Source organism: Gopherus evgoodei, chromosome 2 (assembly GCF_007399415.2).
Source record: "Gopherus evgoodei ecotype Sinaloan lineage chromosome 2, rGopEvg1_v1.p, whole genome shotgun sequence".
NCBI lineage: Eukaryota > Metazoa > Chordata > Testudines > Testudinidae > Gopherus > Gopherus evgoodei.
The window spans coordinates 118,152,972-118,170,479 of NC_044323.1; the positions used below are offsets into that span (position 1 = coordinate 118,152,972).

A 17,508-nucleotide genomic window follows, 5' to 3' on the forward strand; every position below is an offset into this window, starting at 1 on the left:
AGGGTTGTCTCACTTTTCTTTATCAAGATAGGAATGAATCTTTTGGGGAAATCAGGGATGTTGTTCTGACAATACTGGAAATGTACTACTTGTGTACTTAGTATTGGCCCATTCCTGCTCATATTGATGTTGGTGGGAGTTTTGCTTGTGACTTCATTGGGAGCAGGATAATGCCGTTAGTCACTGTCATATTATGTTCAGAGAACCATCCTATTTTGATCTTCTTAGCAGATGAATGTATAGACGCAAATTAGGAAAATCGTCGTCTTCCCACTTTTTTTTTTTTTTTTTTGGTTAAAGAAGAAAAAACATAGTACATGCTTATCTTAGTGTGAACTGGGAAACACACTTTGTTTGAATTATATATTCCCATTGTATATTCCAAGAATATAAAAATTTTCCTCCCCCATTCCTGGAACTGAATTAAAAAATATGTATACACCCCAGAGAACATTGGGCTATTTGTGTTCATGGCAATCTTATTCAGATAGATTAGTAAGAATAACAACAGTCTTGGTATGTACCAAACCCCCGAGCTACCCCTTTGACAAGTCTTCCCAATCTGAGAGACTGTGGACAATAATCCCTTGTTTCCTACCAGTAAATCAAATGTTTATATGCCATAACCTCTTATCCAGACGATAGATTTCTGACTTCTCCACTGCAGTTAAAGGAATTACATCAGGAAAAAATTTGGCCCAGTGGGTTTTTATGTGCTTTACTGGACTGTACAACCTGAGCGTTTTCTATGGCTCTACTATGATTGCATTTTATCAAACACACAATAATAACAAATGTATTTTTTCTCTCTCTCTTGTCTATCCATTAACTCTGTCTGCATGCTGTATTGACTCCTTTCTGTGCTCTAGCTCTTTCTCTGTTCTCCCTCGGGGCTCCTTACTAAGCAAATTCTGCATTGCAGCCAAAGCAAACGATCTGAGGGATTTTCATTTTGTGCTCAAGTCCCACTTCCAAGCTATTATCACCAGAATGTTTAGAAGCTATTGTCACATGTGGCATGCTGGTCCAAGCGTGGACCTGGAAATAGGAAAGAGAAAATTTACAACAAGGGAAAATTGGGACTTAGTAGTTTGATTTAGGATGTTGGAGCAGGGATCTAGAAATTGTGTGTGTTTCAGCCTGGCACCCCAGTATTCATCACTGTCATGTAATTATGATATGTTTTGTACAAAGTATGTCTGGTGAGGTATCATTCTCAATGTCTTGGTCTGCTAGACATGAATATCTCATTGGATTGGTGTTGTGAGGTTGAAAACACCCACAAGCAATCTTTCAGGGACAGCAATAAAAGACCAAACAATGTTAATGGCTTATTGAGGAAATGCACACAAGCACAAGGATTACCCCAGGAACTGTGTACAACAGAAACCTCTCAGAGATAGCACTACACAATGGAAACTGTTTGACCCAGGTCACAGCAAAAGAGCTTTCCAGGAAGTAGGAAGAAGATATAAAAGGGGGAAATGACATCATGATGGTACCTCACTCTCCCTGCAACAACGCACCTGGAAACACCTGAGAGACAAAGGCTGAACTGGGGGAAGTGATGGTCCCAGGCTAAAGGGATTTCTAGCTTGTGTATTAAAACTTGGGAAACCCAAGCTGCAAAGCAAAGGCAGCCTGTGCCTTAAGAAACTGCCAGCCTGTTTATCACGCAGGATGAGAATTTACTAATTCATATCCAACCTATCTAGTATGTTAAGCTCAGTTTGCATTTTTGTTTATTTATTCAGTAATCTGCTTTGGTCTGTTTGCTATCATTTATAATCACTTAAAATCTACCTTTTTGACGTTAATAAACTTATTTTATGTTTTAATCCAAACCAGTGTACATTTGACTAAGGTGTCTGGGGGAAATCTCAGCTTGGTTACCACGAGTGTACATGGTCCTCTTCACATTGAGGGAGAGGCGGACCGGATATTAAACCCATATACTGGCCAGATTTGACCAGGGCAGGACGGTACTGCTCTGGGGTCCTAGACTGGGAGACGTGGTTAGAGAGCCTGCATGTAACTGCAACTGGGTGTGTCCCTACCTGTGTGAATGCTGGTGAAAGTGCAAGATTGGAGGGCTTTGCAGCTTGTCACAGCAGTACAGTGTAAAGGGAGCCCAGGCTGGTGGGTCAGAGGGCTGAGTGGTACCCCAGCTCCAGGTGGCACCCCTGGGGGGAACCTGTCACAGCATGCTCTAGACTATCTATGGCAGGGGATTACGCTAAGTATCCAGAGAGAGATTTTCATTATATGACAGGATACGTCATGGCTACATCGAAAACTTCTTAGACATGCTATGAGTGGTGGTACTCTGTTGTACTTTATTCAATGGAGCAAGTAGGTGTGTAAATAGGAGTGGGTGTTCCATTACCATACATTGAATCCATTTTCACAAGGAAGGCCAACAGATCAGAACAGGTGAACATTACTTCTCAGTGTGAGCTAGTCTAGGTATCTGATTCAAATTTTGTGTCAGCAAGAGAAATCGATTAAATGTTCACAGAGTAACCAAATAAAGAAGTTAGGTTCCTTTTATTCCGTGGGTGTTTTTCCCTCTAATACTTCCTGCCTAGTCACTTTCTTTTTCCATATTTCTAAATCTCAGTGTGCCACAATGGTTATTGTGCAAAAAATTAATTGGAAAAATAAAGCTCATTTTTGCAGTATCAATGATCGTAACATTGATTTTTCATTTATCTCCCTAAAGAATTATCCAGAAAACACACCAAAAGCAAGACAGCTTGTGTCCATTTCCATTGTGGTAAAGAAAATGATGGAGCCAAAGTTGAAGCTAACCATCAAGTTGTGGCAGCCACAGAGTGGTATGGTGAAAAGCACAAGGAGCAGACTGCAAGCGCGAAAGGCTTAGCACATGGCAACGAAAAGCACATCCCTTGTTGTAACACAGCCCGTGCAGAGGAGCAATTAGCAGATCAAAGTCAATCTATAGCTGGCAACAGAAGCTATTGTGAAGGAACAACAGGGCACTTGCAGAAGATTAACTGCACGGATGGAAACTCAAGGAATTCAAGGCAGTGTGAAACACTACCAAAAGGCAAACCGCGCATGCTGAAAGCAAGAAATAAAGAGTTAAACAGTGAGAGATGTTCGCCAGCTGGCTCCAGTAGACCTGGAAGTGCCAAAATGAGATTTGTAAACATCAGAAATGACAGTTCACATGCTGTAGTACAAACTAACAATGTAACAAATAACGAATTAGCAAAAAAGACCTGCCCTTTACTGTCTATCAAAGCAGGAACTACAAGACCTGTGCCAAGTGATCCAGCAGCTCACGCTATTTTTGATGATAGTCTGAACTTGGAAAAAATAGATATAACGAGGTCCAAGAATGCAGATCATCAATTATGTTCCCATCTCCCATGTCAGAGTATGAATATTGAACTTATTCCATTAGAGATCCGTATGCAGATAATAGAAAAGGAAAGAAAACGAAAAGAGCTATTTCGGAAGAAGAACTATGCTGCTACTGTTATTCAGAGGACATGGAGAAGGTAAGAAGATTGTTACAAAAGATAGAGAGAAATACAATGAGATAAAACATAATCAGAGTTCTTTGGGAACTTGCTTTCTCTATTTTGTCCCTTTCCCTATAATAGTGATAAATCAAGGATTTAATTCTCTGTCACTAAATAAGTAGAAATGTGTGCTAGTGGCCAGGAGTCATTAAGTCAGTTCATAAAGAGTGCAAGGAGAGTCATGACTTTTAATAGCTAGTTAAAATATAAACATTTTGTTTAGAATATGGCTATTACTTCACAGAAAACAAAGGCCCTAAATGTATTCCCCATGCAGCAGTTTAAACTACTTTTCTGGCAAAGATTTTTACCACCTCTGCTAACACCTCCTTCTACCAGCTCATGTGCAATTCCACGCTGACCTCTGATTATTAAATAGGGTCCAAATAGCAAGGTGTTTGGCAGCTGAGATGTACTTGGCAGCCAATACTGGAAACAGTAGTTGTAACTGTACTCAATGGGAATTATTGTTGCCTGGAGGAGGAGGACAGGAACGACTGAGGTCTACCAGTGCTTGACCTCCCCACAACCCTATCTTATCCTCACAAGTGCAGAGAACTTGTTATGTGGTGTATGCACATCAGAGCCTGGTGGAAGACCCTTGCTAAATGTACCAGTAGAATCCCAAGTCACTGCCAATATTACTCATGGAGGAAGGTACTATTCAGTGAGTAACTGTGGCAGAATCTGTCCCATATGACTATAAAAATTGAGATTAATATTAGATTCAGAAATAAAATATCTGATAATCCTGTTTCTTAATATTTAATTTCTAATTCTAAAAATTGACAAATAGAGAGTAAGCCAGTTATCTGCAAATGCAGTATATCATACATTTTTAGTTCCTCCTTTCTACATTTTTGAGTGGAACGTCACTTCTTCATTTTTTGTGTGAAGACAGAAAACGATAATTAGTAACGTATACGATAATCTAATCTTTCCAAGTCTCTGTATACCTTACTCGAAAAAGTGTTAATTTCCTTTTAAAATTAAATAAAACAAAAGTTTTATAGATTGTCCTGAATTTGATAGTCTCAGCTGTGACCACTGAGGCATGGTGACAAACTGCTGAGCAATACAGCACACTCACCCAAACTGATGGTTATTCTACACTTAAATATATACCAAGCCAGTAACCAAAATAAACTTCTATCTGAGCACACTAGTTAACAAGAATTAAAAAATGCGGTGGTCTTAAGCATTCCAGCCGTTATTTCACCACTCAGACACTAGGCTTTGTTATGAGTGGTTATTGAAAGCCAGTTTCATCAAGCAAAAGGGTTCTTCTGGTCTCAAGAGATCAGCCACATACCCAAGTAAATATATAACTCAGATCTTACCCAATAATCACACTGCTGCCAGTCCTTTAGTAAGTAAAATCTAACGGTTTATTCATAAGAGAAAAGAAGGAGAGTTAAAATGGTTAATAGGTCATATACATACAATAATTGCAGAGTTCTTTTATCAGGTTTGTAGCAGTAATGAAATAAACTGCTGGCTTGTAACGTCTCCGGTAACTTCCAAAAGATTGGATGGTTCTCAGTCCATAGATTGGAATGCTCCTTTTAGTTGTAAGTCCATAGTCTAGAGAATCTGAGCATGAAAAAGGCAAGATGGAGATGTTTCCAGTGTCTTTTAAACCTTTTGCCATATGCCTGAAATTTTTCTGTTTCAAACACAAAGCCCACAGCCCCAGTTTGTGGAAAAGTAGAGGCCCAAGATGGAGTCCAGGGTCACATGAGCATATCACATGTCATTACATGCTTCAGTGACTCACAGGGGCAACCATTACTAAGGCTATGATTTAATCATGGGTATTGTGAGGGTTCACGCCCCTTGTTGCAGGGCAACACGGGCTAGTGGCCAGAGTCCAGAGGATTTGTCCCTAGTTACGAGGCAGCACGGCCTAGTGGCCAGAGTCCATAGGATTGCCCCTGCTTGTGGGGTAGCACGGCCTAGTGGCCAGAGACCATAGAATTGACCCTAATAGCACCGTAGGACCTTGCCACAGGCTCAGCAGGGGGGTCCTACTGAGACAGGCTGAGGCTTACCGGGCTGCCCACCCAGACTGAGCTGAATTCCCTCCTTTTACACTCCGAGAGCACTTGGAGTATGCCCAGTACGAACAGAGCAGGACTTCCTCCATCAGAGCTACTGGTCTGACGCTGCTGGGGCTAGTGCGGGGCAGGGCTGCCCCTCACAGGTATTTTTAGTATAAGTCATGGACAGGTCATGGGCAAGAAACAAAAAATCATGGCCCATGACCTGGCCATGACTTATACCATAAATACCCCGATTGAATTGTAGGGGTGGGAGGGGATGCTGTGACAGGGGTGGTACTGTAGGGGGGAAGCCTGCGGCACCAGCTGCAGGGGGCCCACTTCTGCTCCTGCCACTGCCTGGGGAGTAGCCCTGGGATGCCTGCAGCACTAGCTGTCAGTGGTAGCCGCAGGGGGCTCACTGCTGCTCCTGCCACTGCTGGGGGGGTAGTCCTGGTGGCCTGCTGCTGGTCTGACCACCGCTGGGGGAGGAGGGGGGGAAGAAGCTTCTGACTGCCGCTGGGGAGGGAAGCCCTTGGGGGGCTCACTGCTGATCTGGCCACTGCCGGGCGGGGGAAGAGAGGCCACAGGGGACCAGCAGTTGCTCCGGCCACTATGAGTGGGGGAAGCCCAAGGGCCAACCACTGCTCCAGCTGCCCCAGGACCGCAGCTCAGGTGGTCCCTGGGGCCAGCCACATCAGCTACTGCTTGGGCGGTCCCGGGGACAGGCTGCCAGAGCAGTGGCTGGTGCAGCTGGCTGCAGAGCTGCTCCAGCAGCAGCCAGTGTGGCTGTCCCTAGAGCAGCTGCTCGGGCTGCTCTGGAGTCAGCCACACCGGCCCCTGCAGAAGTCACAGGAAGTCACAGAATCTATGATTTCCACAACCTCTGTGACAAACATGGAGCCTTAGTCATTACCCATCTGGCTGGGGCATCCACAGAACGGCTCACCGGGCATGACAAGCTTCTTCTATGGCCCATTGTGAGTGTTAGTTGCCTTTGGGTCCTCAATACAGCTTCAGTGTAGATTTTACCAGGTGGGTGTTACCCCAGGAACAAACACATTTGGGATACAGATACATAGAGCAATATTCATAACTTCAGAGGCAGTGATGATACATGGATTTAGGATAATTTTAGGTAGCACATTATAACTTTTCCATTGACATCTTACATGATATACTTTGTACAAGATTTGTTACAATTGTCTAACAGTGGTAATATTAATGATATATATGGTCACATTTCACTTATACAGCATCACACATATATACAGTCCAAGTTTATGGTATGATGGACATTTATTTTGCCGATTGGGCTTAATCATGCAGAAGTGTGGATAAGGGTTGACAGAGAGCGCGCAGTCCTGAACTGGTAGGGTGACTGAGCATGCTGCTTTGTACAGTAAGGCTTACAGGACAGATTGTGGCCTAGCTTCTGTAGCCATGCAAGCTAGTAAGGAAGCATAGACACCCCCTTACCATCTTGCACTGGCTAGTGTACTGCTGCACACAGCATGGGAGTGGCAGCAGGTTTCACAGAACCACTGCATCCATTTGTGGGCAGTGGGTGGAGCTTTGACTCTGTTCTCCCTTCCGCAGCACACCGGACAGCTTCGGTGGGTGATTCAGTAGAGGAATCTCTGCAGTGCATATGATTCTCTAGTCTAGGGGTAGTGGGTAGGTGGACCGCGGGCCAAATCCGGACCACCAGATGCTTTTCAGTGATAACATGGGTTAGAGCTACCGCATGGCCAGTATTTGACCAGCCTGGCCAGTTCTTTTTATGAATTTGCCAGTTGCCCTAAAAATAATTTAATGTGCCAGGTTTTTTTAACGCAAGTCTAAAGATTTGCATTATTGTCACAATACACTGAGACATCTGATGTTAAAACTTTGTGTGTCCAGCTAAAGATGCTGCAATGTTCCTGCTTCTACAGCTTAAGCGGTAACAGATCAAAATTGTTGAAAATACAGTGGCTCTCTGCCCACCAGTGTGCAAGTGCACTGCGTGTGTGTGAGAGAGGGTTTGAGTCACGTGAGAGTGAGGAGACGTGCCATGTTATCAATATTATCTATGTTTTCTCTCTCTAGATACTATAAGTGGCTGTTGAAGGGGGAAGAGTTGTGGGTGAAGGATGCCGGGGCGGGGCGGGGGGTTGCATTTCAAAGGTGGTAATCCTAGCAGGCTCAGGCTGAAGGTGAGCCGGGGCTGGAGCCGTGCCTGCTCCCCAATGGAGACCTCCCAGCAGGGGGCAAGCAGCTGGACTAGGCTGTGGGGCACAGTGTGTCTCTGAGCGGCTCCTTGTGCAGCCTCAGCACCATCAGCAGCAGCGCAGGGATGGGCCTGTCTTGTGAGGTCAGTCCCTGGATCCCTTTCCAGCCCGTGCCCCAACTGGCCTGTTCCTTCCCCAGTCCACCTTCAGTCACCTGCTTCTGCCACATCCCAGCTCTCCCCATGACTGCTGTCTGCAGTCTCCTTGGTCCCTCCCGCTACCCCTTCCTGCCCCTCTGCTTTCCCAGCTCCTAAAGGGGCATTGCAAGGCTAGCTGGATCGTAGTCCAAATAGCTTCAGCTCCTGGCCCCGAGCTCAGAAGTACTCACACACACACACCCTGCTTTGCTGCCCAGATCCCAGCCCATACCCATTCCTCTTCTCCCCTGCTCCAATCTCTGCTGCTTGGCTCAACTGAGGGGCACAGAGAAAAATTTGCTGTGGGGGAAGCAGCAGTACCAGGTGGTTCAGGCCAGCCCCGGGCATCCTGTTTTCAGTTTAGGGAAATAAGGTTACCCTACTCTCTGGCAGGGTGGTAGGATAGCCGGCAGGCGATCAGGGAGCTTTGGGGGCAGTCAGGTGGTTAGGGGACAAGAGCTGGATGGGCGTCTGGACCTTGACTAAGAAATTTGGACCTTAACAAATTATAATTGGCTACCCCTGGTCTAGTCTATCTGTGACATTCACTGCAACAAGAATAGTGAGACAATTGAACAAGATTGTGTTAAGGGAGTGTTTGGTAGATGAATAATTTGCAGGTAAGCAAGCTAAGAGGAATATACAAAGGCAAATGAGCTTGTTACCTGTAGAGGTTGGGAAGCGATGTTTTACCTGTAACGTTGTATGATTAACTAGATGCAGTATAAGGAGCTCTCACCTTTCTCTGAAACATCTGCTACTGGCCACTACTAGACACAGGATACAGAACAGATGGACCATGATCTGATCTGGCAATTCCTATATTCCTAACTTTCAAGTATGACTATTTCATCATTCACACTAACTCGAAACAATCTGTATCTTTTCTCCTGTTCTGCCTCTTAATGCCCCTGAAAAACAAGGTTAGATTTATAAGCCTGTATATTTCCAGTTAGTTTTTAAATAGCTGTTGGAATATGGAAGTCACTTTATCTTCTCTGGGTATGCTCCTATTGCAGAGAGAGTAGTTCCAGTCCTGTTCTGTGGTGCTTTTAATTAATCCTGGGGTTCCTCTCTGATTTTTCTCATTTGCTTTGTGGTGTCTCCCTTATGTTCATACATTTGTCATCTTCTGTTTCCAGGAAACTTTCACTGTTTCTGGCATGTTTCCTTCACTCGGTCTGGTGAACAGACAAAGAATCATTTCATTTCCCAGCTCTATCACGCCGTCTGCCCTTAGCTCTTCTTGCTGTTCCGCAGGGATTCTGCAGTAGCTCCCACTATGATTTTTCCTCCTCATCTCCTTGTAAAACATTGTGCTTTTTTTTTTTGTAACAAAGGATGGATGACCCAGAGTTTCTTATTATGGTGCTCAGAGCTGTGACCCCAAATTCCCACAATGCATTTCATAAATACCTCAGTGATGCTAATAGCTGTCCTTAGACCTATTTTTCCTGCTGGAACCAACAGTTAAATGTTCTAGAAAAAAGAAAGTGATCTGCAAGGACACCATTGTGTGCTGTGCCTCTGTGATCTATCACAAGCTAAACAGAGTTGGGGTGGCTAACTACTGGGATAGGAGACATCAAGGACAACACAGCCGGCAGTATGTGGCAGTATTATACTGGTTCAGTAGGGAGCACTTTTCCCACTTACTACTGAATCAGTGCCCCAACAAGGTTGTAGGGGGCACTGTGCTGCTGGAAATGCTTTCTTTTATTTAACACATAAAAAGTAGGTTCTGACTCTTTGTGATGAGCAAGGATCCCATGGCAATTTTCAGAAAAATTGGGACGTTAAAACCTGAGGCCTGAACCAAATTCCAACTTGGGTAATTACATTGCCTACTATTTAAACTCTCATTGAAGTTTTGATTGAATCTTATATGTCACTTTCCGTTCTAGGATAGTGCGTCAAAAAGTCAGCACATTTCACCGAAGATGTAGATGCACTGACCCCTGTATATAGTTTGTATAATATTTGGTGTTAGCTGAAGTTATACTTGTATATTCAGTAGTATGTAAAGCAATACGGGATAAAAGTCACTCATAATTCATAATAGAAAAAGTACTCAATGGAAAAAATACACTCCAGGGCCCTGCATGTGACATTATTAGGGCCCTACCAAATTCATGGTCATGAAAAATGCATCAGAGACCGTGAAATCTGGTCCCCACCATGAAATCTGGTCTTTTGTATACTTTTACCATGTACTATACAGATTTCATAGGGGAGACCAGCATTTCTCAAACTGGGGGCCCCCAACCCAAAAAGAGGTCATGGGGGGATTGCAAGGTTATTGTAGGGGATCATGGTATTGCCACCCTTACTTCTGCGCTGCCTTCAGAGGTGGGTGGCCGTAAAGCAGCAGATGCTGGCCAGGCACCCAGCTCCGAAGGCAGTAACCCAGCAGCAGAACAGAAGCAAGAGTGGCAATGGGTGGCCAGAGAGTGGCCGTTTCTGGCCAAGGGCCCAGCTCTGAAGGCAGCAGCACAGAAACAGGGACAGCAATACTATACCATGCCATCCTTACTTCTGCGCTGCTGCGGCTGCTGGTGCTGCCTTCAGAGCTGGGCTCCTTGCCAGCAGCTGCTGCTCTCTGGCCATCCTGCTCTGAAGGCAGCACTGCAGCCAGCAGCAGCACAGAAGTAAGGGTGGCAATACCATGATCCCCTCCAATAACCTTGCAACCCTCCTTTTTGGGTCAGGAACCCTTCAGTTACAACACCAGGAAATAGCAGATTTAAATATCTGAAATCATGAAATTTATGATTTTTAAAATCTTATGATGGCGAAATTGACCAAAATGGACCACAAATTTGGTACGGCTCTAGATGTTACCCAGGACATAATCTGGACTATTGAATAGCTCTGTCCCCTCAATTCTCCAGCCTTTTACACTGTTTCATTGTGAGCGCAACTGCCCCTGGTCTGCTCACACAGCCTCGAGCATGTAAACTGCTCTTAGCTGTACCATCTGAGTGCTATGGCCAGCCTCTCTGCAATTACACTGCAGAGCAACACGAGCAAATTCCCAGTCCTAGACTTCCACCCGAAATGTGTGTCTTGTACTGCCCAGCCCTCTCCTGGAAAACACAGCTCGTGTAAAGTGTATAATTTTATTAATAGAAAATGATATGCACAAACCCTGTTATTCCAAATGAAGTTTCCCAGACACTTCAATCCAAACACACTGGTTTAGATGAAACAATAAAACAAGTTTAAAAACTTAAGAAAAAAAAGATTTTAATTGATTTCAAGTAATGAGGCATACATGTCAGAATTAAAATAAAATAAAAGTGAAACACAGCTAATACCTAGTTAACAAGCTTAATAAATTCAGAGCAAAAGTCTCTCTCACCCCATACTCCAGCAGTCTGACTAACTGAAATCCTTTCCCTCAGTCCCAGGGCATGTCTACACTGGCAAAGTTACAACGCCAGCAATTACAGCACTGCTCAGAGAGCACAGAATGAAAACTGCTCTTGTGTGTTCACAGCTGCGGCACCTGAAGCCCTTTTTGGAGTGGTGCCCTCTGGGAAGCTATCCCACAGAGCACCTCTTTCTCTTTTGCCACTCAGACTTGTGGGAATGCAGAGGGGGTCATGGGCATTCAGTCCCAATGCCCCGTGACGCATTGCTTTGCATCCGAGCAATCCCTGTGCTTCTGTCCGCATTTGGTGCCATCTTTCAATGGTTTGTGTACTGTGCACGCTGCCTCTTTCAGTCTGCAGAAATGGATCCCGAACTGCTGACCAGTAAGCTGCTCGCTCTCACTAACACGTCACGAGTGGCAGTGGAGTTATTCCTTGAACTACAAAGGCAAGAGGAGTGTGATGTTGATCTCATCACGCGTAGTAGCTACCACATGAGATTGCTTGTGGCATTAACAGAGGTGCTGAGCACAGTGGAACATTGCTTTCAGGCTTGGGAAACAAGCACTGAGTGGTGGGATCACATCGTGATGCATGTCTGGGATGACGAGCAGTGGCTGCTGAACTTTTGCATAAGGAAAGCCACATTCATGGGACTGTGTGATGAGCTCACCCCAGCCCTGCAGTGCAAGGACACGAGAATGAGAGCTTTCCTGTCACTGGAGAAGTGTGTGGCGATTGCACTGTGGAAGCTGGCTACTCCAGACTGCTACTAATCAGTCACTAACCAGTTCGGAGTGGGAAAGTCGACCATTGGAGTTGTGTTGATGGAAGCGTGCAGGGCCATTAATTGCATCCTGCTCTGAAAGACTGTGACGCTGGGCAATGTGCATGACATTGTGCATGGCTTTGCACAAATGGGCTTCCCTAAGTGCAGAGGGGCAATAGATGGCACGCATATTCCAATTCTGGCACCAGACCACCTAGCCACTGAGTACAATAATCTCAAGGGGTATTTCTCAATGGTTCTCCAGGTGCTTGTGGATCACCATGAGCTTTTCACAGACATTAACACAGGCTGGTCCAGAAAGGTGCATGATGCACACATCTTTCGGAACACTGGGCTGTTCAGGACTTTCTTCCCAGACCAGAAGATCACCGTAGGGGAAGTCGAAATACCCATTGTGATCCTGGGAGACCCCTGCCTACCCCTTAATGCTGTGGCTCATGAAGCAATACACAGGGCAACTTGACAGTAGCAAGGAGCAGTTCAACAACAGGATGAGCAAGTGTAGAATGACTGTGGAGTGTGCATTTTTGATTAGTGCACTATTTCTGTAGCCCTCCACTTTATGTAAAAGATCCGTGTGCCTTTGAAGAATGTCAGGAAAGGTAAAAACAGTGAGGAATCCTTGTGGCACTCTAGAGACTAACAAATTTATCTGGGCCCAAATAAATTTGTTAGTCTCTAAGGTGCCACAAGGATTCCTCACTGTTTTTGCTGATACAGACTAACATGGCTCCCCTCTGAAACCTGTCAGGAAAGGTATGAACTTACTTGAATGAAGCTGTATGACAGTATGTACCTGAGTGTTTTGACTCCACCAACCACTAAACTAAGAGATTAAAGAGACTTGACTCTTACTTTGTTTTGCAGAGTCAATTTACCGTATTTATTGAAAATGTAAAACAGTTTGAGATACAACCAAGCTCATCCCTTCAGCATTCTGGATTGATATCATGCTGGTAACCTATGTTTCTGTGGTGCACGTTAAATTTCCCTTTTCCAGAAAAATGTTTCAATTCCCACAGTCCACAAACTTCACAAATTTAGTCCTCAAAAGTGTCTCGTAAGGCATCTGGCCTGCCAAAGGTTAATTGCTTATCCTGCTCACCGAGGCTTGCAGTTCCTGTGTCCGCCTCGCTCCCTTGTCTGGTGCATTGAAGCTGGTGGCACTTTCTTGGGCCCACAGTGAATTGACAAAAGCTGGAAATCTTTTGGTTGCTGTCCCTGTAGGTCTCCAGCTGGCATCAGGCACTTCAGTCTGTTATTTTCAGACAGATCTTTAACTTTACTAACAACTGTCTAAAGTTCAAAGCCTCCTTACCCATAAACCTGAGCACATAGACTGCTCGCATTTTCATTCCTGCTACAAATACGCTTCACAGTCATGATATATAATATGCACCTAGTGTGCTGAGCTTTGAATTTTTGTTAGTGCAGCACTGTGTGTGTGTGTGTGTGTGTGTGTGTGTGTGTTTTAATTTAAGCCCCTGCTTTCCTTCTTTTTTGACTCAGAACCAGTTAAACACATTTTTGTGGAATGTTTGCACAGCCACATAGGATCCCCTCCCCTTTGGTTCCCTGCAATATTTGTGTGTCTCCAAAAACTACCAGAAAGTTCTGTGAGGTCTTTGATGGCAATGATGGGATATAACGTCCATGTGACCATTTGATTTATAGATCAGTAAATACCTGCAACACTTAACACAGGAGTAATTGTCAAGCACAGAGCGCAGTTGAACATTCCTCTCCACTCAGCTGTTAAACAGCTATTACCCAAACATTTTTTCTGCATTCGTCTTTACATACATTTTGTAGACTAAATTAATAGCAAGTCATTAGGTATCCAGCAGTGTACAGGTTAAGTATTGTTAAGTAACCAGAGCTTAGTCATAACACATACATGGATAACACTTCCTTGTCTCTGGAAGAAGTCCTGCAACAAAATGTTTATTTACTTGCTTCTTGACTTAACTATTATAGTGTTGCTCTGTTTTGAATAGTTAAATCCCCATGTTGGTACTAGCCTTTGCTTTTCACCATCTCTCTCTCTCAACTTTTTTTAAATGAATATTGAACTCATGAAAAGTGTCAGAATAACAGCCCTGGAAAACTTGTGGTGTCTATTCGCAAAACCAATCTGACATGGGCAGGCAACCTCACAGAGGAAGAGAGGGTACTTCAGATTTCATGCATAGTCAGTCCTTTGTGCCTCTGCTGCAACTGCAGTCAGGGGTAGGGATGGTAGTGGTTTATGTGATAGGCAGACCTGAGATCACCTGCTCATTTCACACAGGCCACAGAAAAAGCACATCTGCTGGTAACTTTTGGTCACCTGGACTTGAATAGGCAACCTATTGTAGCAGTAAAAGCCTCTAGATCTCATTAACAATCACTTGAGCCATCCAGTCCGCTGTCTCATGCTCCTTCTGGTCCAATGGCTTACAGCAAATTCCGGTAATGATTTTGCTTCAGGTTCTGTGTATTAGTTTGTTTTACTTTTGAGCTTGTTGTAAAAGGTGCTAGAAACCAAATTTCAAAGAGCCAGTACAGCCTGGGCAGCAGCATTGCAAGGCTGCCATTACTGTCGAAGTGAGAGGGGATTTGTGTCCATTCGCATCCGTTCCTTCCTTGTCTTCACTGTGGAGGCTTCCAGCATGGATCTCAAACAGCAACAGGTGTGATAGCGATTCATGGGGATGTGGAAACTAGACTGATTTCACTGACTCACTTCAGAAAAGAGCCAAACACCAGTGTCAAATACTGTCATAATTAGTAAGTTACTGTTAACGTGGGGGAAAGGCATAGCAGGAAGATTTAGAGGATTATTGGGCCAGTCAGTTTATTCTCTGGTATGAAATGCCAGTACAGCGCAGACTACTAACATTTGAGGCAAGGAAATATGTAGCCCTTCTGTGCAAGGGTTTATTAACCAAATGAAGGGGAGGGACTCAGACCTGTCCTGAGGACATGAAGGGATGTTTGTGAACTGTCAGTGACACGCCACAGCTGCACTGGTAAGGCTAAGAGAGAGACTGGAAGAGAGGGAGCAAAGATGGAGTGAAACATATAGGGAGAACTAAGAGATTGGAGAAACAGGGAAGGCACTGAGAATCCTTCAGCAATAAGAACTCTGGGTGCATAATACTGTTGTTCTGGTTTGGTAGCATTTTACATCCATGTTGCTCAGGTATAAATGATGGCAAAAGCCGCAAGGCAGTGAAGAATCAGGCCCTAGAGCCTCTCAGGTTCTGTGTAGAGAGAGGAAATAGACTCAGCCAGTATCTTCCCCTCTATTGTGTCAATAATTTGCAAATATGCCAGAGAATGCACCAGAAAAGTTTGCCACTACATTCAGTTGTGAATGCAATGAAAACAGAGGTCCTATTATTGATAGATGACACCACTTATGTAGTTGTTTGTTTGTTCTTAATACTGTCCTCACTTTTGGTGAATTTTTATTATTTTGGCTGCAGGTAGTTTGAAGTCTTATACCTCTAAGCAAACATTCCTCATCCAAGTGAGTTGTCAGATCAGTGGGAATTTTGTTTTCCCAGTTACTCATGTAATCCACCATGTGAACTGATGCATGTAAAACACTGAAGTTAAAACAGGTCATCTAAAACAAGTGTTCTTCTCTTCTCTCCAGTTACCAGCTAAGACAGAAGTTGGTCCAGCTTTTTAGTGCTGAGCGGCAATGCAAAGAAGATGAAGACAAATGGAGACAAGAGACAGCTTCCTTTTTCATCCAGGTTGCTTGGAAGAAACAGCTGAACCATGGCCCTGTGAAATCAGTGTCTTCATGTAAAAACCTAAAATCTATAAATAAAAGCAACTCAGCCATAAAAACGAGCAAGCAATCCATCCTTAAACAGATATACGGTAATTCTGTTGTTGTGGCAATTTAAAGTTTCAGAATTTAAGTGTTCTGTTGCTGATGCTTTCATAGCTAACAATATTCCTAGATTTTAGAATCTGTTATAGTTTTAATACTTCTCAAGTTACTAAGGGATTTGCAGCACCAGAGTTAGAAATCCATTTTTTTTTTAAACACACAGATAAATCGGGGAGAGGGCGCAGTTTGGATACATTTAGAAGCACATCATTTCTAAAGCTGAAATTTTTAACCTTAAAACAGTATATGGGTTACTGCACATCATTACTCCAGGACAGGTGTCCCTCAGACAGACAGACAGCTCCCCATATTTCTATTTCACCAGACCTGAATTTGGGGTGAAATTGGTTTGAATGTGGTGATCAGGTGGTGATACTGTTTATCTGCTCATTTTTAAAGTACACATACTCAGTGGTAGATATGCTGAGTTGGACGCAGGTTTACTCTGGTAATTATTCAACCAAACACTATGGAAAACTTAAAAAGAAAATATACTTATTTAACCATGTTTTGTGTTGAAACTACAAAATTTACCCAAAAGTTACTTGAAATTCTATTATGGATCATATTAAAAATTTTTGGGACTGTCGGTTAATAGCAGTTAACGCATGTGATTTTTTTAATTACTATTTTTTTTAGTTAATCGCGATTAATCACAGTTTTAATAGCACTGTTAAACAATAGAATACCAATTCAAATTTATTAAATATTTTTGGATGTTGTTTTACATTTTCAAATATCTTGATTTCAATTACAACACAATACAAAGTGTACACCGCTTATGCTATATTATTATTTTTTATTACAACTATTTGCACTGTCAAAATGATAAACAAAAGAAACAGTATTTTTCAATTCACCACCTCATACAAGTACTTAGTGCAATCTCTTTATCATGAAAGTGAAACTTACAAATGTAGATTTTTTTTTTGTTACATAACAGCACTCAAAAACAAAACTGTAAATCTTTAGAGCCTACAAGTCCACTCAGTCCTACTTCTCATTCAGCCAATTGCTAAGACAAACAAGTTTGTTTACATTTACAGGAGATAATGCTGCCTGCTTCTTATTTAGAATGTCACCAAAGATTTGACATAATGCAAAGAAAGTACCAATGTGAGATTTCTAAAGATAGCTACAGCACTCGACCCAAGGTTTAAGAATCTGAAGTGCCTTCCAAAATCTGAGAGGGACGAGGTGTGGCACATGCTTTCGGAAGTCTTAAAAGAGCAACGCTCTGATGCAGAAGCTACAGAACCGAAATCACCAAAAAAGAAAATCAACCTTTGCTGGTGGCATCTGATTCAGATGATGAAAATGAACATGCATTGGGATCCACATTACTTTGGATTTTTATTGAGCAGAACCCGTCATCAGCATGGATGCATGTCCTCTGGAATGGTGGTTGAAGCATGAAGGGACATCTGAATCTCTAGCACATCTGGCACATAAATA

The 17,508-nt window shown here is 43.4% G+C and overlaps 1 protein-coding gene across 7 annotated transcripts in view; it reads left to right on the top strand.

The window, feature by feature from the left end:
• The window catches only part of INVS (inversin), a 222,671-nt gene that overhangs the window by 198,616 nt on the left and 6,547 nt on the right, over window positions 1-17,508 (top strand). For all 7 annotated transcript variants that reach the window (XM_030551589.1, XM_030551587.1, XM_030551588.1 and 4 more), the window contains 2 exons: window positions 2,723-3,527; window positions 15,808-16,040. In XM_030551589.1, coding sequence (XP_030407449.1) covers window positions 2,723-3,527; window positions 15,808-16,040 — 1,038 coding nt within the window. The remainder of the gene's footprint in view (window positions 1-2,722; window positions 3,528-15,807; window positions 16,041-17,508) is intronic.